Genomic DNA, 25,439 nt, shown 5'->3' on the forward strand with positions numbered 1-25,439 from the left:
CGAATAAACGAAAGAAAACAGTGCGAAAAAGAAGAAAAATTGACGAGTAGACAAGGGACACGATTGTATCGATCTTTGTATCAAAATACGTTCACGGTTCACTCCATATTAATCGATATTTCCTTCTGTCTTCTGCTGCCTCTTTTATTTTTGCAATAACGACCGAAGCTTTTCTACTTTTTTTATTATCTATTTTTTATGTATTTTTTCTGCCCGTTGGAATACGCTCGGGCGAAAGGATTTCGCGAAAGATAGCGAGGCAGAAATCGGAAACAAAGCCAATATTAAAGCCACGAGCACTTTTAAGTCTTCGTATTACAACAGCGAACCGCTATACAACACGAAGACGTAAAAGGTACACGTGCTTTAATATCCGGCGAGCCCCCGTGCTCTTTTTCTCCCTCCCCTGCCACCCTCTGGGAAATTTTGTCCCCTTTACCTCGTGGGTTTCTTCCCTTCGAAAAGTCGCGCGCCCCATCTGACAAAATTAATTTACTCTGCCGACATTTATTGTGACTTACGGACCATTCGCGATGCATGGGGCACCCCCAAGTTCATTTTTTTTTTTTTTAATATTTGGTATATAGCAATTTTCTTTATACTTCATATTTAACTTTTATCTGCATTTGTTTAACTTTAATCAGACATTTTGTTTTATTTGGTCCTTACTTGCAATATTTGATATTCATAGTAAATTTTAATAAAAGTATACATTAATAGCTATGGGCATGTGGAAAGCTACTTGTTATGTTCATAGTAAATTTTAATAAAAGTATACGTTAATAGCTATGAGCATGTGGAAAGCTACTTGTTATGTTCATTGAGAAATTCTGACAAGTTTCACTTCGCTCGATTACTTGAAATATTTGATATTCATAGTAAATTTTAATAAAAGTATACATCAATAGCTATGAGCATGTGGAAAGCTAATTATTATGTTCATTGAGAAATTCTGACAAGTTTCACTTCGCTCGATTACTTGAAATATTTGATATTCATAGTAAATTTTAATAAAAGTATGCATTAATAGCTATGAGCATGTGGAAAGCTAATTATTATGTTCATTGAGAAATTCTGACAAGTTTCACTTCGCTCGATTACTTGAAATATTTGATATTAATAATAAATTTTAATAAAAGTATAATTAATAGCTATGAGCATGTGGAAAGCTACTTGTTATGTTCATTGAGAAATTCTGACAAGTTTCACTTTGCTCGATGTTTATGAACCATAAGTGAGTCATAGAAAAAATTCTTTCGTGAAAACGCAGGTACTTTTGTTGAGTACGATATTAGAGAATATCTATGGCATAATATCGTTCGTTAATGCACAATTAATGTGCAGTAAAATGTATTTAACGGATCTAATGCGCGTGTGTTACATAGTGACTCATTGGCGATCCACTTAACGCGATGCAATGGTTACACTTGCAACGTGAAATAAATGAAATTTCACCTCCATCGCGTATGTAATATAAAAGTTGTCGTTTTAAGTATTGAAATTTTTTCATTCAGTCTTGAACGTTTAGGTTTGTTCCTCGTGAAAGCATTATTGATAACGCAACGTTATTAGCTGGGACTTTATTTATACTTATTGGACCCTATACTACGCTTGCTTAGGCCGCTACCTGGACTATTTATAATGATAGGATATTTCGCTTGGAATAATTAAGAGCCTTTTAAAATAAAATATTCGATAGTTTGAAAATCGTTCAGACGCTACAAGGAAAAGATTTCTCTCGTGAGAAAAATTATAAGAAAAGACTCTTGTTACATGTAGAGTAGAAATAAATTAAAACTGAAAATATCCTAATATCGTCGTAGAAAGGTTAAAAAGAAATGGAAACTATTAACAAGTGCTTTGCCAAAGGCTAATACCTGGTACAAAGTAACAAACTAATTTACAGCAATTTTCCATCTCAAAGAACCTTTCATCAATCAAAAAGTCAAAGGTTATATGTCTCGTTATTACCGATACGAGCTACATCCATCGACTTCAATAATATCGAATAACGTGCAAGTGGAAAGCAAACAGACCAAATAAATATCCATCCACCTCTCTCCCTCTATCATAATATTTCCTTCGTTCAATATTTTTATTCTATAATTGCTCAGCGAGACGATTTTAAACCTTCGTCCATCCAATATTGCCTTCGAGACGGTACAATTTAATCGTTTAGTTTGGAAGCACCACTGTACATGCAGCGTCTACTTTCTATTTTTATCGAGAACCGGTCCACTTCTCAAGATTAAACTTAAATTAGCGATAAATCGTAAATTGTCACGTTTATCGAAGAGTATAAATTTGTAACGTCTCAAATTGTATCGGGGAAATGACATCATTAAGTTTTCAGGGAATTTATTTAATTTACGTTTATTTATTATACTAAATTTTTAATGTTCTAGGGTTTTAACGTAGAAATAATGTGGGATAATATGTTCTACGCAAAGGTGATCAAATTGACTGTTATTTAAATTGATGTATTTAAATTAGCTAGGTTTATCGTATTATTTAGGATAATTTATTATTTTATAGAGGATATCTTTCTACACAAAAGTGATTCATACTGTTTAGTTTATTTTCTAGTGTACGAGTACTGTCCTTCGTGGAAATATTCTCTGTAGAGATAATTAATTCATATCATTGCATAAATATTTGTCCTTGATAATAATTTATGTTATCTGTAGCCCTTCTCGTTAATATCATGATAATCGGCTACTAATTTTCAGTATAATTTTCGTATATTCCGAGGCAATAAATATTCCACAGTTGATATTTATTGAAATAAATAAAAATCAAATAAATACTGAGAATTAACTAAATACATAATAAGTAACACTGAAAACTTACTAAAACAATTGCCAAATAATAATACAATTCGATTGAACTTAATTAAAATACCAACCTCGTACTGCTCCGAGGAAGCGATCATTTCCGGAAAAGAATCCTGTCGACGTTGTGCGATCTCCTTGAACGACGCGTCCAGTCTCGATGAATAGAGCTTGTTCGAATGCTTTCACGTCGCTAAAACGGCAACACGATTTCCAGTTCAATCGAAATCAACTCGTCCATCTTGGCGCACGATCGCTGAACCATTAATTTAATCATGTTTGCTCGACGCACGTTTAAACGACACGACACGGTGTTTCACACTTCTGCCGGAAACTGGATACACTGGGGAAAATCCGGCGATCGAGATTTTTCAAGTGCACGATGGTAGACACGATTCATGCAGTGGAACAAATATTTGTTTTTTTATGCAATCATATTATAAAGCGATTTTGAAAATATTATAAAGCGATATTGAAAATTGGTTTTCATGGCGAAGCGCAGTTGGTAGCGGAATCATAAGGATTAGAATTGATTGCTGTGAGGTTTGCGATGACCTTAATTTTCATGTTGGATAGATCGATAATTTCAAGTCAACTTATGGTAAAAATTTCTATTAGATAGGAATAATCCCTTTCCTCATTTTCTGATAGTGTTTAATTTCCAATCAGGAAGTTCTCGATATCAGATAGATTAATAATTGAAGATCAAACGGGGAAAGTATAAAAAAACATTTGTCTTCTCTTTTGCTAACACTTAGCTTTAACTTCGAATCAGAGCGTTTCTTAGTTTGTGTAAGAAAGAATTTGTAATAATCGTTACAAATTATCGCTTATATTAGGTATTTGATTAGGACAAAAATTTTTGTTCCTTTTGAATCGACAGATTTTCTCTCGTATGTAACATTAGAGTTAGCAAGTTTGCGAAAATTAGGAACTTGAGACGTTTGTTCTTGCAATGACTATTAAAGAGACGCAGATATTTTTGAGAAATATAACGGTGACTTTTATTACGACAGAAACGTTTATCTTCATTGTGCTATTCTAACTATAATTATTTATCCAACGTCTATGTATTTAACTACATAATACATATTGCTAACGAAGAATCATCCAACTGTAGAAAAATGTTTCCATCTTCTCCTACAACGATCTTGGCGGTATTAAAACGAACAGAAATGAAAAAACCTCCAGCAATTCCCAGAGCTATAATTCCGAAAATTTCCATAATTAACTACTTTATAAACGTGTAGCAGATACTGAACGACGTGCTAATTATGACGTATATTATACAAAAGATGAATTGTATCTCGAAATTCCGGCACGTCGCTAATTTCAACCGAATACGTCTAGTTCGACTCATGTTCTACTATGCAAATTTCAATCGTATGGTCGTAAAGTAGCGATTTCTAACATTTTTTATTCTCGTAATAAACGTAAACTACCTAATCGTAAAAATTCTGTGGCACATCAAAAGACGTATCGCGTATTTGATTCGAAACAGAGCATTCATATCGCACGACTATTGTTGTTCTAGCTGTTGTCATTTTCCGATTTGACAATCTAAGATGAACGAGGTCGGCGCTTCTGCATCGCCGTTTTTGAAAATCCTCGCGCTACGCTGATTGAAAATCGCCGATGCAAGCCAGAAGCTTGCAACAATTTCCAAAAATTACCAACGATACGAACAACGAATGGTAATTTACAAAACGACAGAGAAACCAAAACACTACGAAATTCCAATGCGTCACCGAGACCAACTGCAGACCTGGTTCTCCGTCTTTTTACGAATTTCCGGTCGTACGGTTGGCGATGGTGGAATGACGTGGAGGGCCTTGAAGTCCCGGAAGACGGCGCATTTCTCAAAGAAAGGCATATCCTTGGTGGAAGCTGTTCCACAGCGAGAAGAAAAGGGGAAAAAATGTAACGATAGAGGGAATAAATTCGAGAGAACAAAGCCTGGCGTTTCGCATGCGTTCAAAGCCCTGGCCTTGACCTAGCTGCTCGTTCGCTGAAGAATTCCCCGGCTCATCTCTCCGCTCAATCGTTAATGCCCGCCGATTAATTCACGATGCTTCCTTTTCTCTTCGCGCGTAATTCATCCCCGTGAGACGCCGCGTTTGTCTGACTCTGCGTGTCAATGTCCTTGATTAGAGACAGTGAAAATCTGAAGAACCTTGTAAACAGGTTGAAACGAGCTAGCCTTGACCAGCCTTGAGTTTTATCCCACAAATCAATTTCCTACACAGCTGGGATGGTCGATGGATAGAAAGAGAAAGAGAGAGAAAAGACAAGCAACGAAGAAATCCCTGGAGAAAGTAAGGCTGAGTGGCAACCTTCGTCGGTTTATCTACCCACGCAGCTAGGTCGCTGTTGCGAGAAGTTAAGTTCGTGGGCACAGGTGGTTGTGCAACCCGCAGTGCTGGCTAACATCGAACAACGAACGTAGAATTCTTTTATTCGATGGTAGAACCAGTTAAAATTATCGCTGTCGGATTTTTTGTAATATTAACGTTAACTTTTATTCGAACAAACGTATGATTAGATATATATACGTACTTATTTATTTTCAACTGTAACTCTACTTAACCACTGTGTGGTTCAATGTAGAATATATTTGAGTGTATGTTGGAAATTAAAGGTAGACAGGTTGTGTCGTTAAGTCGATGCAGGAATATTAAAGGAATATTAAAACAGTAGAGTTTGTAATTCAAATTTGAATATAATTACAATAATATGAAAAGTACCACTGTTGCTTGTAAATCCAACTAATTGTTTAATGAGCAGTTTAGTTTCTATATCTGATACGGGACTTACGAATATATTTCTCGCATTTTGAAGAATTATAAACGCGCGGTGATCTACAAAATTTCACTTTCAGTGATAATTAGGAACCAAGTTAAGTGAAACATGGTGAATAAGAATTCTCACATGTAGAGAGTTATAATTAGCCTTGTGTGATTCTAGTGATCGAGTTAGACTGTATACTGCATTTCATCCAATTCCTGTTTGTGTTAGTAGGAATACGATAGTAGGAATAGGTGTAAGTGTGTTACTGGTTACGTAAAACACTGAATATGAATGATATGAAAATTTGTTGAATTAATCAGTAAGTTTGGAGAGAAGTTTATTTAAATACGAATCAATCAGTATAGAATGCTAAATAAAATGCTATGTATATCTTACAGAATTAAAAAACATTCGATAAAATGTTAATTGTGAATCTAAAGTATCCAAATATATTATACACAGATGATAAATATACATAGATGATTAAGATTAAACATATACGACAGAAATAAAGACCTCGGTATATTTTTAATAATTGCAAGATCTTCCTGCTTGTAATATTAAAGAGCGAACGATAAATTCTATTCTGTTATGCTCTTTGACGTAGGAAATCGAGGATAAAGGTAAGTGGCTCGTTGTATTTCTTCAGAGAAGAATAGTAAATGACAAACGTCAAACTCCATCGCTCTACGTTCGGCAAAGGAAGCCCGAGCTATCGAGATTAAGGGATTATATGTAGCCTACTGTCACACATTGCAGAAGAATATTAAAAGTTGAATGACAAGCTGCATCGTGTCACGTAACACCATTATACCGAAAGAAATTATCGAGCATCAGCATTTTTGATATCTCATTATAGAAGACCACTAAACAACGCCGACATTTATTATTCAACGTAAAGTAAATCTATCAAAAATATGGAAAAATGTTAAACAAGAAACACGAAATTTTATTCTGCAGCGTAAGAGAAGAAAGAGATAGGATCTATGAAATAAAAAATTCAAAGTCATATTTAAAAGATTATTTGCAATTTTTATCGGCATTTTAATGACGTCTCTTTTAAAAGCGACTAAACGATTTTTAGCAAATTTTTTTTCTTGCGTTATTCAACATAAGATAATAAGAAATTTGAATATATGAAAAATAATTAATCCTTGGAATTGTACTATTATCCGTTGGAAAAGAAACTTGAGAAACGAACGACGAATTTCGTAATTTTGTGCAACACCAGGAAAACACCCTAGTCAAGCGTCATCTACCACGAAAGTATCGTAAATATCGAATTGCAAGCTTTGTTATTCCAAATAGAACAATTTATCAAAAATATTTCGTCGTAGGAAGCCTAGTGTCATTCCTTAGAAAAGATTCTTGAACAAAACGGCGAATTTCATAATTCCATGTAACAGCAGAATAGCCATAAAAAGTGACTAATTATATGCATTGTAACATCGCCTGTTACAAAGGAATCTTGAGGATAAAACGGCAAAATTTATCTACCTCGTGCGTTACCTTCAACGAAAAATCTCAAGCAACGAACGTCAAACTCATCGTCCCGTACAACCCCCAAAAAACGTCTAATGCATCGAAAATAACTAATCACAGGCGCTCTGGTATCACTCATAACGAAAGAATACCAAAGAAAAAGCGCGAAAATTCATTTATCCCCTTGCGCCAGCCTTGGCGAAAAAAACTCGTCCCACGCATCCCCCTGAAAAACATCCGATCTGAAAAAGAATATCTAATTACAAACATCACCCGCTTCGGAAGAATCAAAGAAAAAAGACCTTCGACTCGGAACTTCGTGAACCGCGCGACACAAATTATTTAACCGAGAGAACCGAAGGCTGTCTAGCACAGGTGGTTGCGGGCACCCAAGTATCACCCAGCCACGACAAGCCAGAATACCAACTTGGATTGACCACTGCTCTTTTTTCCATTCGAATGAAATATTTTCGATAGAAGAGAAACTTTCGATCAAATTGCTGAAATCGGAGACACCAACCGAATGCGCACTGGTCGCGATCACATCGATGGCGTACGTCGCGAGTCGCGAGCCGTTGGATCGACGCAATCTCCCGATGATCTCATGGTGTGCAGCGCGAGATGCTCTTCCTGTGGAGAGGAGCTCGATCGACTGGCCTGGGCGAAAGCCGTCGCGCGACTGAAACCGCTCTCTGCCCACAGCATCCCTGCCCTTTCCACCCCTTCGTTCGTCGACGTGTCCCGCTCTTTCAGCCTCTTCCAGCGTGCACGCGCGATTCCCTCTTATTTCACCGACAACACCCTCTCTCGGTCAACCCTCTCCCCATCTCCCTCTTTGTTGGACGTATTCAATGCTGCGTGGGATTACGCGGGGGTGGATTCGAAGGAAAAGTACGCAGAGGTGACGCTCTGATCGTGGCTTTGAATCCGCGCGTGGGTGGCTTTCGTGAGAAATAATTAAGAGAAACGTATAGCGATGGGGTAAGGTTTTTCGAGATCGTCGGCTAGACTGTGCAGAAACGCTATTTTTGCGGTGGTCTTAAGATTACCGGGAATTGATTTCGTGATTCTTCGAGTTGCGTGGTCTTGATCGTTCAGCAACATTTCGGGGAAGAATGTGGCAGGGGTTTAGGTTCTTGGAATTTGGAGCTGGAAATGGAAGATTTTTCGAAGTTTCTTTCTGGCTGATTCGAAGACTAGTGGGGAATCCTTTTTTGTTCTTTTAATTAGTCCTGGATGGCATCCAGGAAGCAAGGTAATGGAGGAATTGATTTTTCAGCCCCTTTCGGAATGGTTTCGGAATTAGTGGCAATGGATTTCTAATTTTTTGGATTTTCTAATTCTTGTGGTATGATGAAGGGGACGATTGATGGAAGAATGTGGCAGGTGAGTTAGACTTTTGGAATTAGCAACCGAACGTGCATGATTTTTTATTTAGAGCTTCCTTTGGCGTGTTTCTAAGGTTTTAGTAGCATTTTCTAGTTCTTGTGGCATCATTAATGTGACGATTGGTGAAAGAATGTGGCAGGTGAGTTAGACCTTTGGAATTAGCAATCGAACGTGGATGATTTTTTATTTAGAGCTTCTTTTGGGGTGGGTTTTTAAGGTTTTAGTAGCATTTTCTAGTTCTTGTGGCATCATTAAGGTGACGATTGGTGGAAGAATTTGGCAGGTGAGTTAAACCTTTGGAATTAGCAATCGAACGTGCATGATTTTTTATTTAGAGCTTCTTTTGGGGTTTTCTTCTTTTAAGGTTTTAGTAACACTTTCTAGTTCTTGTGGTATGATTAAGGGGGCGATTGATGAAAGAATGTGGCAGGTGAGTTAGACCTTTGGAATTAGCAATCGAACGTGGATGATATTTTATTTACAGCTTCTTTTAGAGTGGTTTTATGATTGGTGGGAATCGATTTTGTGATTCTTTAATTCATGTGATCTAATGGGCGGCGATCGAGGAAAAAATGTGACGGGAAGTTATATTTTTAAAATTAGGAATTAGAAGTGGTTCGTTTCTGAGAGTTTCTTCCTGGGTGGTTCTGGACTTAGCGAGAATTAATTTTGTAATTTTTTTAATTAACGTGTTGGTCTAATAAAAAGTATTTGGTAGGAAAAATTATATTTGTATTGAAATCATTACTAATCAGCCTGCGGTATACTTGATTCATTTTTATGCGTTGTTTAGTTCGTTTCTGAAAACTATTCATAAATTTCACGGTATAAAAATTTTATAGCCATGAAACGCTATTACGTTAAAGCCTCTCATTTTTATGCATCGACAAGTTTATACCTGAAGACCATTTATAAATTTCGAATAATGTTACATTAAATTACCATCTTCTGCCCAATCTAATTTAAATAGTTTCATTTATGTACACAGGTATTCCATTTAACTGGAAACGGTGGAATATCTCACTTGGGATTGAAACTGCCTTACAAAAGTTGTTTGTTACACTTGTCATTATTAATTAATACTAATTACCATTTAACCCTTTGCACTCCTATGTCGAGTGTGACTCGATATCAGTTTTTATCTCAGTAGCTGCTTTATCGAGTCCCACTCGACATTCTTTCAGTCCCATCTTTTTTTGTGAAACGCACGAAAGAAAACCAGGATTGCATCCTGGAAATTGTTTCAAGATATATCATACGCTTAAAAATTACAAAGTACAACAATAGTGTGAATAAAACTGGTATTTAAGTGGATTTCTTTCTTCCTTTATTTATTTAAATTGTCTTATATTTTAGTTAAAGTAAATTTCAAATAAAACACTTAAAAGCGTTGGGAGCTGCTGGTAACGAAATTGAAATAAAATTCCGAGCGCAAAGGGTTAATAATATAAACTTTTTCACACATGATCTCATTCTTTCTTCCCGAAACTCGTATTTTCATTCTCTTCTTATTAGAAGTAAATCCATTTTTATTGATTTTCTCAATTTTATATCACTTGGCGAAAAAATAGAAATACCTCAATATGAAATATCTGAAGGAAACGAAATATGAAGCGAGAGTTTGAATTATGTAAACCAAGGCCTTTTCTCAGGCTAAGTGAAGCCGAAAAATAAATAAAATAATAATAATAGTTGGAAGAAACGAGGAATTAGTCTACGTGACTAACATTACGAATATTTTTTAAATGTTCAAGTGGTTCGCAAAATATATATTTAATATATAAATATATATAAATAAATATATATTTGATCACGAAATCAACTGAAAAGATAGTTTCGATATAGAATCGACAATAAAACTTCGAATGAAGAACGTGAGCTATCATGTTCTTCAGCTCGTATATTTTATAACATTCAGTGTCGATAATTTATAAATTTGCTAATATTATTACATTCATATTAAAATCGTTATATTTTATTAATCCATCTGCGGTATATTTCACCCATCGGAATTGCTATTCACGTTTTGTGGACTTCGTGTTTATCCCCTAATTAGACGAACGATCGATTCGATGGACGTGCATGGTTTGATGAAAATCAAATCGCTACTAAGTAGAGTAGTTTTGTTTGGAAAAGTGGCGCAATTAGGAATATCCCGGTATCGAGTTCAGTGCGTACTTGTGAATTTCAAATGTTACCGACGCTTGCATATAGTTTCCATTGGAATCGAGAGCGGTTCTCGTACGAACGAGAATTTCGTTCGTCATCAGACTCATATCGAAAGTTTCAACCTGATAGGAGATGAATTCTACGCGAAACTGGGCCGCGTTGCGCGTATCATTTTTCAAAATTGTAGAATTCATCGTCGCTCGTGTTCAACATTATACACTGTCGGCGCTCGTTTCAACGAAATATACGTAAAACGCATTGCTGCAACCTGGAAATACCTGAAATTTCAAATTTCACGTGAATTTAAAAGTTTCTTTCGCCAATATTCTTTGATCGTACCGTTTCGATCATAATTATTTAACGATATCGATGGAAGCTGCGAGTTCAGCTAAGGTTCACTTGCGCCGATCGACTTTCCTTCTTATCAAACTTATCGTTAACGCGCAAGAAATTACATTAGCAGCAGTAACTTGTAAAGTTTCATCAACAAACAAGACCGGAATATTAATAAGAACGAAACCATCCCCTTAAGTGCTGCACAACGCTCAACGTTCGTTCACATCTCTCCGAGAAGAGCGTAACTATCGGTTCGTCAAACTGATCGATTTCAAATTTCTTATTTTAGACGACTGTTCAGAAAATATGTACACGATCATAACGATACTGGCTTTCGTGAAAATAAAATTAAAGATTTTTTAGAAAATAAATGTTCCTTCCTATCCAACGAAATGATCTCTACAAAATATACCTAACGCAATTAGTACTGTAAAAAAAATGACAAAAATAGTTTAAGTAACGTAGGTCTAATCTATTGACTCCGTAATGAGCTCTCCTAGAACAAATTCATAGTAATGATACAAAGAACCCACGTTTCCTTTCACCATTCGCATAATGGTGTACTGGATTGGCAATTAAGTGATTGCAGATTTTGTTAATAGATGTTAATAGTAGTTTGTTAATAGTATCGACAAGAAAAACTTAGTTGCCAACTCAATAGTATCGTGGACAGATTTTTTCTTTTTATTTGGAAGAATTTTACAATCAATTCTCATTGAGAATTATAAGTAAATTATTCTGGCGTGGTATTATAAAGTGAATAATTAGTGATCGTCGCATGTTTGATTCTAGCTGAATCTAATGATCGTGGACAGATTGCCTAAGAAATATCGAGTGAACTATAAACAATTCCGCAGACTAAAAAGACAATACACGCTTTAGATTGAAGCGTCAGATTCAACTAGAATCAAACGTACTATAAACTCTCGTTAAATTAATTTACTTACAATTCTCAATGAGAATTGATTGTAAAAAGTCTGCCAAATAAAAAAAAAACTATAAATAATGTTGCGAGAAAACCTAAGTACCGACAGGTGGAAAGGGTCGGGAAACTTCAATGGGCCAAGCGGTCTATCAATGCGTCATCGCTCTTTCAGTCGAAAAGCTACACGGAAGAAGGCGTACATGATCGTGATGATTACGAAAAACATACGTGGTGGGGGTATGAGAAAAGACAAAAGGATATTTAAAGGAGAAAGACGAATTAATAGTCAGTCGTCAACTAAGAGTCGAGTTGTAAGGAGTTGCGAATTGAAAGTCGAGTCGTGAGGAGTGGAGAGTTGAGTTGCTGAGTTGTTATGAGTTCTAAGCTATTAGTTGTGAGTTGTGAATTATCAATTTAGTTGTCCTAGTTATATCACATTATTGTATTTAGTTTACGTTAAATAACCATCGTTTCGTGTTTAATCCATTGTAAATATTAGGTTGGCAACTAAGGGATTGCGGATTTTGTCATTACCACCTAATGATGAAATAGATCCATCTATCAATGAACTTATCATATAGGATAGAAATCATTGGAAACTAATTTCTAATATTTCTGAACAAATAAATCCTATAATATTTTACTTGAAAAATTTAAAGATTATGTTTTATACGTATACTTGTCTATTTTCATTCCACTTCTTGAACCCCTAGAACGTTTACGTCGTATACCTACACACGTGCATCAAGAGCAAAATAAATTCACAGCAATGGAACAATGTAATCGGATTATGAAAATTGTTGCGCGTCTCGATGTTTATGTCGGGATACGTTGATTTATGGCACTGTACTGGGTTGCATCTTGAAGTATCTCGTCGCACCGACCGATCCTCTGTTCAATCTTACCTTCTTCTGCTTCATGGTAAATTCAGTCCTCGAGATAGCGTATTAATTACCACGTAGACACACGTACGCTGATGACTGAAAATTCGTGTCACTGCGAAATACAGTGAGATGGTATATGTCGTGATTGCGCACACAAGAAATACTCCTGATTTTTAACAATAACGTTTATTAAACTTTTGACAATTAACAACAAATAACGATTAACAAATAACGCTTAACACTGGCTATCGAGAGTCGACTACTCGTGTCTCTATGTTTGTGTCACGTAAAATAAAAAACAGGGGGCTCGAACGAAAAGAAAAAATTAAGGTAACAAAAAAAAACAAGAGAATTTATTTCTTGTATTCTGAATTTACACTGACTGCGATTTTGTTCTGAGCTCCAGCCGTGACTTTCCAAGACTTCCGAATTCTGTTACCCAGTATCTATTTGTTTCGTCACTTTGCATAGACAAACGTAACATTTGCTTCGCTTAATCCTTCGCACTTCCTAGCTCAGGGCAGAATGAATCTTTTTGGTTCAAAACCACGCCGATTCATTTCTTCATGGCCCCTCGATATCCCTACCAGGCGCGCGTTTGTTAGAAGTCCGCGACGGTTGCCGCGTATGCATTCTTCCAAATATTCGGCGAAAGGACCGCAGAGATATCGATGGTACTGTCGCGACTGGCACATTTCAAAACCGATGGGGTGATGACGGAGATAAAGATGTGGCGGCACTCTTTTTCTTTTTTTTTTATTTGGTACACTATTTACAATCAATTCTCATTGAGAATTATCAGTAAATTATTTTGGCGTGGTACTGTAACTTGGATTATAAGAGTTTATAGTATGTTTGATTCTAGTTGAATCTAATGCTTAAATCTAAAGGGTAATGTCTTTTTAGCCTGCGGATCTGATCCGTCGTGTCAAGTAATTATGTAACTAGTGGGTTTTGGTGTTCGTTAACTCTTATGTTATTTCTATTGCTGAATTTGCATATTTCTTCTTTAACTGTGGGTATCTTAAGGTCGCGATGTATTGTTTCGTTGGTAACATACCAAAGTGCGTCTATTAAGAATCTTAGAGTTTTTGATTGGAATCGTTGGAGAATTTCTATGTTGGAATTACTCGTTGTTCCCCATAGTTGGATCCCATAGATCCAAACAGATTTTAATATGTCTTCAGATAGCATTATTTTACTCTGCATGTTTAAGTTGGAGCATCTACCAATGAGCCAGTAGAATCTTTTTAGTTTTGATTTCAGTTGTTTAGATTTATCTACGATGTGCCGTTTCCATGTCATTCTTCTGTCCACAGTCATGCTCAGATATCTGACTGACTCTTCGTTTGGAATTGGAGCATTAAGCATCGTTGAATCCCATAGGTCCAAACAGGTTTTAATATGGTTTTATATAGCATTATTTTACTCTGCATGTTTAAGTTGGACCATCTACCAATGAGCCAGTAGAATCTTTTTAGTTTTGATTTCAGTAATTTAGATTTATCTACGATGATGCGGCGGCACTCGGCGACAATGTATATCACCAAAGCGAAATGCCTAATGAGTCATCAATATCCCAACGGTCCTTCCGCCGAATGTTCGAGAAGAAGGCGTGCGTGGACGCCTAGCAAACGCGTGGATAGTGGGTATATTGAGGTATGACAAAGGAAAAATAAACGGATCCGATCGAAAGTCAAGTTGTAAGAGCTTCAGTCTTGGAAAGTCACGGCTGGAGTTCGGAAGTAAACTGTCGTTAGTGTAAGCCCAAGTGTTAGGAAATAAATTCTCTCTTTTTTATTTTCATCTGCGATTTCTTCTTTTTATTTTATTTTACGTGACAGTACATTGGGCATGTCGGCCTTACGCTTTGATGGTATAGCGCGTTGTGTTCCATAGTGGAATGCCGCCACAATTACAATTATCTACGTACCATATATTTAGAGACAATTATCATGTTTCTCTCCATATGATGCTAGCCCGGCGTTAACGCGGAATTACTCGTTGAAATTCAATTATTAGATGCGAAATCGATCGAAAGAACGAAAGCTTCTTGCCACGTGACAAGTCATCAGCATGTTGATCGCTGCATGGAAGAATACTGGTATCGAACAATACGTCCATTTTCTGCGTGGCCGTGCATTGTTCGTTCAGCGCGTTCCCTTCGGAAACATTGTTCGAGAAACGGGCCAGTCGGCGATTAATCGGCGAGCAAATATCATTATGTTTTAACCATTGCAGGGCGAACAATCGCTCGAGTCGGCCTGAATTCGTGGCTCATGGACCACCAATTAAATGCTCGGATATTACGGCCATCGAGAACGATTAATTGCACGCTCGAAGAAAACGATATCGACGGTAGACTCGGCTCGTTCGTGCTGAACCCCGTTATCTTGATAAGGCTGTTACATTTCCTTATCGATCGATATAGAAATTTGCAATCTCGTGATACGATTTTTAGATCGACATATTCGCTAGTACGTAAACGTGTACGACTATCAGCAGACCGAGGATTCTTGCAAGTTCTACGCAAGTTCTTATTTTCAGTGATAAAGAATTTCAACTTGAGCGTGATTTTCTTATTTTCGGATTATAATATCGTGTACTTTGACTCGCCAGGAAGCAACAAATACGAAGCGACATTTCTGAAAATTATCAAAAATTCTCGAAGAGTTAAAATCGAACGAGAAAGCTTTTTTTTATTTAATTTGTACCTTACAATTTATCCAGCTGGACATTTGATAAATTTTTCTAACTTAATTGCTAAATAACATGTGGATGGCTATCCCCAGTGGGATACCATGTTCGGGTTTGACTATTTTATTTCTTTAGTGAGGTCAGTGGGGTGTTTTCTCCTCAGTCTTCTTTCTACGAAAGTTTTACTCATTTCAACAGCCAGCTGGTTTGAATGTGTTGCCGTTCTTTCCTTGTATTGAATGAGAAAGTGATAGGAAAATTTATTTGCCCCTTTCTGGGTATCTTTGGTATTACGTGTCTCAAATTACAAACTCCTTCGATCCGCATGATAGTTGAATGAGAATTTTCATTACAAATCGTCTACATACTGAACACGTCGGCGTTGCAATAAACAAAATTAATTTTGATTACTGTGAAATTTTTTTATGGTATTTCTTCTTACGTATTTCCCTTGCTACGCAAAAAAGAACGTAACCTTTCGATCGAGTTGCAGAAAACAAATGCTTCCTACGCTATGAAACAAGTTATAGATGGTTCAAAACACGACTTCACGGAGAAGTTGGCTTTTGTGAGGCAAGTCGTTGGCGTGTCGTGGAAAGTCACAATTTCAGCGAAGCACCGTTCGTTCCACGGACGATAGCGGTTCGATGAATGCCCTTGCAGCAACGAACAAAGAAAAGTTTCGCACAAAGTACGCGCTCGCGTATCGTCCATTCGAAAAATCCGTGGCCATTATGCTTCGCGGTTTCTTCCCTAGTTTCTATTATGGGATAGAAATCCCATCGATCGTCGCAACGTTGGTTTCTCGAGGAAATCCCGCTTTTAACGTTCTCCTCTAACCGTTGCAGCAGAATTTCCTTTCAACGTGGTTTTCATCGCCGTTCTCTGCTTGGCCTTCTCGCACGATTAAACGCCTGCATTCGGACGAAATTTATAGAATTTTCGATAGAAAAGCATGGAATTTCGATTGTCAGTGGAACCAGGGAACCCGGGTTAAGTTAAATTTCGTGAGATTTTGTCGCCTGATGTTCGAGTCGATACGCCAACATTTTATTGTAACATCAGATATGGTTTTCGACGATGTCACTTTGCTACAGGTGAATAGAAAAGTGTAACATTTTTGGTTTCTCTCTCGCTGTGCATGTTTATGGTTGCTTCATGGGGGTGTCCTGAATTGGAATGTTCTAAAACAGCGTTTTTTTTTATTTTTTTAGAAGGAAAAGAAAGAAATGAAGTTATTGAATTTTGAGATATTTTATTTATAGTTAACGAATGCAAACAAATTTTTTTTTAAATAAAAAAAAAGTTATAACAGATTTCTAAGCCTATTTTATGGACGTCTTGTTCGCTGCAGTCTTCAATAGGCGAGAAACATCCACCTCGTAATCCTTGACTGAAATAAAAAACCAAAAAAGGATTAAATTATTATATATTTTTCTTCTGGGTGAACTAAACAACTGCAGAAAGAAATGTGAAATTAAAAATATTGGCGGGTTTGAAGAAAAATGTTAAAAAGAATAAACTTAAGGTGCTATAACAATTATTTAAAAAAAATCTTTTTTCCGCCTTTGTTTAGTTCATCCAGAAGAAAAATATATAGTAATTTAATCCTTTTTTGGTTTTTTGTTTCAGTTAAGAGTTACGAGGTGGATCTTTGCCGCCTATTGAAGACTGCAGCGACAAGACGTCCATAAAATAGGCTTAAAAATCTGTTATAATTTCTTTTTTATTTAAAAAAAAATTTGTTTGCATTCGTTAACTATAAACAAAATCATACCTCAAATTTCAATAACTTCATTTCTTTCTTTCCTTTCTAAAAAAAATTTGATTGAGGACTGTAACGACAAGACGCCCATGAAATAGGCTTACTTTTATGCCTTTACTTTAAACAAAATTTTTTTATATTCGTTAAATATATATAAAACCATACTTCAAAATTCAATAATTTCATTTCTTTCTTTCCCTTCCAAAAAAATCGCAAAAAAAAAAACGCTGTTTTAGAACATTATAATTCAGGACACCCTTTTATATCACAAACGTATGTTTATAGTTTATGAAGTGAAAGATTTACATTTTACGTATCGCCGTTTGCGAAGTGGAAAATGTAGATTTTGAAGCGAAATTCAAAGAGTTCAAGTAAAAGGTAAATATCGGAATATACGTATATTGTAAAAACGGAATTTCCTGCAAATTCGAAAGACACGGACTATGTGAAAATAAATAAAGATAAATGTTAATGAAGTTAAAACTGTTTTATGTTGGAAATATAAAATACAGAGACAGAAATGCAACATTTGTCGCAATTTTTTTGCCTAATTTCCTGAAACCTAAGAAATGTATTGTAGTATCGCGGAAATATTAGGTATACAATTTCTTTGATACTATTCATTTTATTTTAAGTTAGTTATACAGATATTAATGAGACAGAAAACGATGGTTGTTTAATATGGAACTAATAGTAACAATCTTATTCTAACTTGGCTACTCACGCAACTCTACTCTACTAACAACTCTACTCTTCGGCTCCTCGATTAATTCTGACCTCTCGACCCACTCTCACTTTTCGATTAATCGCCCCTTGCATTCGAATCGTTCCCCTCCATTAGCGCTATTTTTCCTTTTCTCTAATTCCAATCCTGCTAACCCTTCGCAAGAACTAGGCGACTTTGGTCACACAGGCTTTTTCTATGTAAACTAATAACCGAAGGACAGGCGACCTTGTTTTACTTAGTTTCTAACCAGGTTTTTTCCTCACTACTGCACCTATTTTTAACGTTTGATTTATTGCTTCAGGCTTTAGGTTTCTTTAAGTTTGCAAATTGTTTAGAATAGAGTTTCAGAGTTCGGAAATTATGGATCTTTGCGGTATTGTATAGGTGAGCTTAGGGACTAACGAGTGTTTTTTGCACGATTCCCTTAGTTTTGCATCCGGAAACTCCGACCATGAGTTTCATCCGTGAAGTTGTAGGTTCCACTTTGAGTTTAATTACTCTTTTGAGGCGGTAACATGTCGGTTGCTGTTTAGACGACAGATGGAAAACAGGGAAATAAACGATCTAAACTTTGAACATTAATATAATTCATTTATGATCTCGGAAATAATTATTGAGTTGGCAACTAAGTAATTGCGGATTTTGTCATTAGGTGGTATTGACAAAATCCGCAATCACTTAGTTGCCAACCCAATACATCTCGGAAATTGTTAATCTCTAAATCAGAAAACAATTGATAATTTCCTCCAAATTTTTCATTCTTAAAGTGCGTGATATGAGGAAATTCTCTTACTTTATTTTAAAATTGCAGGAAAAATAATGCAAAATTAATCTTAACAATTTATAATAGAATATGGAACGTAATAGAATAATTGAGTAATTTTATAAAATTATTAAGAAGGATATCGCTTAAATGAAATTCATCTACCACGTAAAGTTCTTAAAAGAATATTTCACACATATTATTCTTTATTTGCAGTGATCAATATTTAAATGGTGTGAGCAATTGCCGAAAAATGTGTATTGAAACGGCTTTCTGTTTTTAATCTCTGGAAAACCAGAGAGTATCAAATCAAATATTTCTCGAAACGGTTTTTATCAAATAAAAAATCCATTCGTATCAGAAATTTAAAAAAAAAATGGGGGGAGGTTCGTAGAATAATATAGTATTGGAACAAAGCACTTTGATACGAAAAAAGTAAAAATTCCGTAAACTTCCAAAAAAAAAAGACTCAAAAAAAGGCAAAGTAAAAGGTTCATTAATTCAATTAATATTTCTTAGCAGTTCTTTCTCATTTTTGTCGCATCGTTAAAAAAATGTTCAGCCTTCAGAAGGTCCATGTGAGACGCCAGGCATGCAGCCAAAAATCGATCGGAAACTCCGATCTATTTCTATGTTTGTTATCCCTTTTTTCTTAACCGATAGGTTGGTACGAAATTTCGCCAAGCTTCGATCGGTTCCGAAGAAAGGGGATGAGACCGGTTGATGTTCCGTCGAAGCTTTGAACTTGCTTTTACTTCATTGTGCTCGTTTCCATCGGATAAAACCAACCAGTAAATACCAGCCCTGTTTTATTAGCTGCAATCGATCGCTTAATACTACAAATATCAGAGTCTGTTTTTCTGATATTTCTCTCGAGTATACTCTTGTTATACCTGAAAAATAATGTTTAAAGTACAATCTATTATTTGAAGCATGTCGAAGTAGGGTAAATATTCTATTCCGAGAACAAGCGGTAATACTCTTGTTTCCCGTTAAAGCTGGAAATTTGAGCTAATTCATTGAGAGATTAAATGAAATGAAATTTAAATTAAAAGTAAAATGACTAATATTCCTATAATAATATATTGACGATCATGTTCAAGCATATTATCACGACAGATACTTGGAAATTCTGTTATATTATATGTCGTGTTAAATTCCTATGGAATGAGAACTAACAATTAACTAAAAATGTTAATTAATTGAAATATTTATTTTATGGGAACAGAAGAAAATTAGATTTCCAGTTGCATTAATTTCGTCGATTTTAGTCGTCGAACATGCAACGAATTCTTCTGTTTGAAAGTTAAAAAAGAAGAAAATGATTTGACAAAGTGACGACACTATTTCAATTCTCGTGACAATGAAGTTCCTTCAGTTGTTAGATTTATGTCATTCTACGTTATGGCATCCTCTACGGTGCAACATTATTCCAAAACCATGTTTAATAGGCCTTTTAGCTAATCACCTTCCATTAACTATCATGTTGATAATTACGTTATCCTCATTGATTTAAAGACAGGATGGGCATGACACTGTATGGGATTTCGTGTCTCACGTTCTAAAATACCGACCTCGAAAAAAGTTAGTATTTCCCACGTCATCCGCGATTTATTACGACAAACATACACAGGAATTATATTTAACTGAATCGTCGAAAGCAACAAAAACAATAGACTATCTGTGCACGAGTTTTATATGACTCGCGTCATGTAACTTTTCTTCTGAAAATATGTTACAATCGCGCAGAATGTGTGCTATTTTTTTTTTTTTTTTATAAAATGTCATTTTCAGAAAGAATTATTTTTAAATATACAATTCATACAATATTCTTTTCGGATATTTCACCATATTTTCTAAAGTTATCTGTCTCGTTTGATAATAAGTATAGTTGAACATCGAAGGACCATAATATCCTTCGATTTGAATGGTCCAATGTTTGATATCCTAAGATGACGTGAGAGAATTTAATCAAAAAGCCAATTAAAAATGTTTCTATTAAAAGAAGGCATCTAAAAACACTAAGGGACTTTTTTTTTATTTGGATGAATTTTACAATCAATTCTCATTGAGAATTATAAATCAATTTTTCTGGCATGGTACCATATCGTATTTAATAAGTGATTATCGTATGTTTGATTCTAGTTGTTGAAGGATAATTTCTACTAAGAGACTTGACACTGGAAACACCGGAATTTCCCTTCTTCACTTTAATTATAATTTTTATAGCTTAACCCTTAGAGTGCTGAATACTCGCGGCCTATGCGGTCCGTACGAACGGCGCGCGGCTAGCGCTGACGATCGCTGTGGACGGAACACTTTTTCGTTAGACCGAACTCTATCGATTGACTATTCAAAGCACAAATCGTAATAAGTTATAGTAATTCTTTTGCACGAGATTAAATGATTCAAGAGCGTTATTTTTTAGTATTAATTATTTATTATAAACATTGAAATTTATAATAAACTAGAAAACAATAAACTAGGAAACTAAATTTAGTAAATATAACACAAGTTGATAATTCAGTTTTGTGTGCAAAATTTCAAAACAATTATCGATACATAATCCGGCATCGCATTTTCTGCATTCTCTTACTTTTCACACGAACAACACATTTTCTTCTTGATAATTAGATGCGACTGTCCGCGAAACAGGTAGACAACTGTTATAACGAGGCATTATTGGCGTTTGTTTACTGCCGTTACTAAGCAATGCATTTATATTTATCTCACACGAACGTAATAGTATTACTTCTGCGTAGGTGTTCGGAAAAATTGATAGACGCATACATGCGTCCTTAGTCCATGCCGGGCACTTACAGAAAATGCATATATGTGTCCTTAGTCCACACCGATAGCTTTCGCCAGACGCGTATATGCGCCCGTAGTACTCTAATGGTAAGAACAATTTGTTATAATTTCATGCGAAAGTCAAATAGATACCAATCTTCTTTTCCAGTTAAAAAAATTTTTTTTAATTTGTAATTTACAATTTTGTTCAGCTGGACATTTGGTAAATTTTTCTAACTTAATTGCTAAATAAAATGTGGATGGCTACCCCCAGTGGGATACCATCTTTGAGTTTGACTATTTTATTTCTTTAGTGAGGTCAATGGGGTGTCTTCTTTTTAGTCTTTTTTCTATGAGAGTTTTGCTCGCTTCAGCAGCCAGCTGGTTTGGATGTGTTGCCGTTCTTTTCTTGTATTTTTCTGCCTACCTGCCGAAGAGTCAGAAATTTGGGAATAATTATAGTTTATGTTATAGTTAATAATTATATTTAATAATTATAATTGGGAAGACAATCATCGGAGAAGAGAATAATAATTTCTATGCTTTCTACCGAACTGTCTACCGGCAGTTTGTCAAATAATTAAAAATTTCGTTATCCAAAATTTCTTCTCCAAGATTGATCGATCCTACAAACGGGAGAATGTGCTTGGCAAGCACGAGGTAGGCTTCCGACCATGAACATCGATATTTCGCGCGAGAAATTCGCAGTGCGACTTTCCAAGGTCAGGTGCTTTGGAAGCCAAAAATCAGCCGCGACACATTTTTTGTGGCCAAAAAGTTTCACTCGTTCGCCGATGTAGTTACGTCACGTTGCAGCGAGAAACTTTGCACGATCAATAATGAACACTCTTTGCTTTATGCGAGACATGTTATTGTAAATTACAATTGGAGTGTGAAAAGGCTTGGCCAGATGCGAGGACGAATTTTGGAAAATTTTTTAATTCCTCTCTCCCACGTCTACACTCACATTTATCTATTATCTTGATATTGAACTATCTTTAATATTTATTTCTAGAAGTATTTGTTCTACTTTTGTTCAACGCAAAGTACAGTATAAATTATATAAAAATGATATTCTTTTTAGGTATTTATTTTACTTGTGGTTAATATAAAATATACATTTTTATGAAATGGATCTCTTGGAAAATGATACTCTGTTAATATAAAATATACATTTTTATGAAATGCAAAAATGATACTGTTTGCCTAATATATCCGTTAAGTAATTATTTAACTCTTTTGTTAATAAAAATGGTATTCTTTTCTCGTTTTCCTTGTGCATCAATTCTTTTGAGTACATTCATGGTGATAATGTCAATTATATTTTGCTTTTGGTGGTAGATCAATCTGCTGATGTTTATGTTTAATGGAATTATTGGTACTTTATTATTTGAAGCAATTAGAGCATCAAATGAATTTGGATGCAGAGGTGATAATTAATAGCGAGGGATTCGTGTTAAATATACAATTTCTGGAGTGTTATAGGATAGTAGAATTTCGTTTATGCGAAAATGTCGAGGAGCAACCAATTTATATAATTGGAGTAGAATCCACAATAGTAGAATTTGCAGAAATTTGAAGACTCTTCCTTCCACCATGAATTCTCTAAGATATAATAAATATATGGTAAATTCTAAAATTGCTGAAATCTTATCTATCATTATTTAAGGTCAAATTTATTCACATTGAATTTTTATGACGTCGAGTTGCACTTAAAATTAAATTTCCTACGTTCAAATCTTCAAATACCAACAGATTCGTCAGTTCAATTTCTGAATGAAAAGACAAAGAAAGCTGTCGTAGAACTTCCAGAGATAAAAGAACATGGTATCCCTCTGTTCGTCTGCCAAGTAGAAAGACTGCTGAAGCTATGACAGAAGTTTCAAAGGATAAAAGAAAACGGAGAAAAATATGAAAAGAAAAGAGGAACACGACAAGACAAGGAGCCATCAAATATTCATTTATTTCTGGTAACAACTATGTACATACACACATATACATACACATAGGCGTATTTAACATGTACGTAAATGCAGAAAATGGTCCGTACTCGAGTATATTTTGAATAAAACTACCCGTGTCGTTCAACAAACTACGAGACACTATACTTTCCTCTTTCAAACACGGCCAACTTCGAACGAAACAATCGTACACGCTCGAATCTGAAAATACGTGATCGGTAAAAATTACTCGCAGAAGTTCTTCGATCTTATCCATCTTTCCAATCCACGTACTTATCGTAATTCTTCTTCGGTTTTATGAAAAATCGAAGAACTATGGTACTGGTACTTTTGCGTTATGCTGTTAATTTTAAAACGTTTCTGTGATTAGGCCATTTTATTGGTAACGATTCTAGAGTTTTCACCCAGAGTTCTAAGGCCCCTGTCTGGCACGTGTTTTATTTCCAAAGGAAAGGGCCCAACATGATGCTTTAATCACTTGTACAGTACCTGGCTATCGAATTAGAACTACGTACGCAAATTATTCCACTCATCAAATGATATATTGTATCGTATGCATACTGTGCAGGATAAATAAACAAATTATTTTTGATTGCCCAAACAATTATTACTAAATACGTGGACGATCCTGTATACATAACAATTGAACAACTTCCTAAAGAAAATATCTATAAACATATGCAAATGGTACTCCACGTAGAAGATTTATTAAGAATTGTAATTATTAATTCAAACGTAGATAATATTCAAATTTTAGGATTAAAATTCTCGCCACGATTTACTCAATTTATCATTTTGTGTAATAAAAGTTATACATATATAGCTTTTTTGTAGAAAGCCTGTCAACTATTTAATTTATTTAATTTATTACTAACAATAAGTAAAAAATATTCGAATCTCGCAAGGGATTCTAATTCGATAGACACAGGGGACTGCAGTTTATTATGTGGAGATAAAAATCTGATTAAAATATTTCTATATAAAATGCAGACTGAGAATTTAAAAATTATGGTTGTGAGATGTTTGTTTCGGTTCGTTTTAAGAAATAGCACCATGATCGAAAATACTTGTTAATGTTCCCCGATAAATTGTTCAAAATACAACTCTCTGGATGATAGATTAAAAGACGACGTTTGTAAAAATAATTTGTTACCATATAGGAATTACATCTATGGCTCGCCCGTAGATTTCAAAGACTTTCATCCGTGACCCTTACTCCTATTGTTTCTTTTTTTCTTTTCTTGTTCTTTTTTTTCGAAATTTGTAGATATGGTACAAAGTATGCGCGTCTACTTACTTATAGTAAGTACAAATATACAGGTATTTGCTTTTGCGTATTGCGGTCAAACCGAGTGAATTATTGAAACGGAAGACACAATTTCACGGAAGAAACAAAATCGTAATTAACTTTGCTGCAATATTTTATATAGATACACAATCTTTAACAGATAATACACAATAGATAATTAATCTTTATATAATTACCTTCTAAATTAATTCTGACAGTAACATTAAAAATGGAAAGATCTACTACTCCTTGAAACGAAATTTTACATCTTTCAGTAAAAAAATTAAATATAAATTTCATAGAAAAATTTTATGAAACGAAATATCATAAAAAAAAATTCTATTTCTCCGAACATTTTTTTTTTTTTTTTTTTATTACATATTTACCACTCGATTCCCTGATAAACTTACACGCACGAATCTGAGATTGTGGGCGGAAATAGGAATAAAAGTATCCAAAAGGTTCTTTTTAAAAATTCGACGGTACGACACGTAACTGTTTCCACACGTTTGCCAATGTTCCAACGTTTGGTATCAAAAGAGAGAGAGTACGCTTTCGATGAGTACAGCTAATCGTCGAATTCGTACATTTGGAACGGCTTCCAATTGAGTTTTTGAAGTGAACTGAAAAACATACACGCAATTA

The 25,439-nt window shown here is 35.1% G+C and overlaps 2 protein-coding genes across 10 annotated transcripts in view; both read right to left on the bottom strand.

The window, feature by feature from the left end:
* The window catches only part of LOC100642239 (monocarboxylate transporter 10), a 310,901-nt gene extending 303,106 nt beyond the window's left edge, over window positions 1-7,795 (bottom strand). For 2 of the 6 annotated variants that reach the window (XM_020868497.2, XM_048404626.1), the window contains exons 1-2: window positions 7,621-7,795; window positions 2,906-3,174 (exon numbers count right to left, since the gene is read on the bottom strand). The gene's annotated coding sequence lies outside the window, so the exon portion shown is untranslated. The other 4 variants (XM_048404628.1, XM_048404627.1, XM_048404629.1 and 1 more) reach the window with 4 other exon arrangements.
* Window positions 7,796-23,488: 15,693 nt separating this feature from the next.
* LOC100647137 (cytochrome b5 reductase 4) overlaps window positions 23,489-25,439 on the bottom strand; it is a 30,723-nt gene continuing 28,772 nt past the window's right edge. For all 4 annotated transcript variants that reach the window (XM_020868495.2, XM_020868496.2, XM_003394590.4 and 1 more), the window contains one exon: window positions 23,489-25,417. In XM_020868495.2, coding sequence (XP_020724154.2) covers window positions 25,363-25,417 — 55 coding nt within the window. In that variant the 3' untranslated portion in view covers window positions 23,489-25,362. The remainder of the gene's footprint in view (window positions 25,418-25,439) is intronic.

The sequence above is a fragment of the Bombus terrestris genome, chromosome 3 (genome assembly GCF_910591885.1).
Source record: "Bombus terrestris chromosome 3, iyBomTerr1.2, whole genome shotgun sequence".
Taxonomy (NCBI): domain Eukaryota; kingdom Metazoa; phylum Arthropoda; class Insecta; order Hymenoptera; family Apidae; genus Bombus; species Bombus terrestris.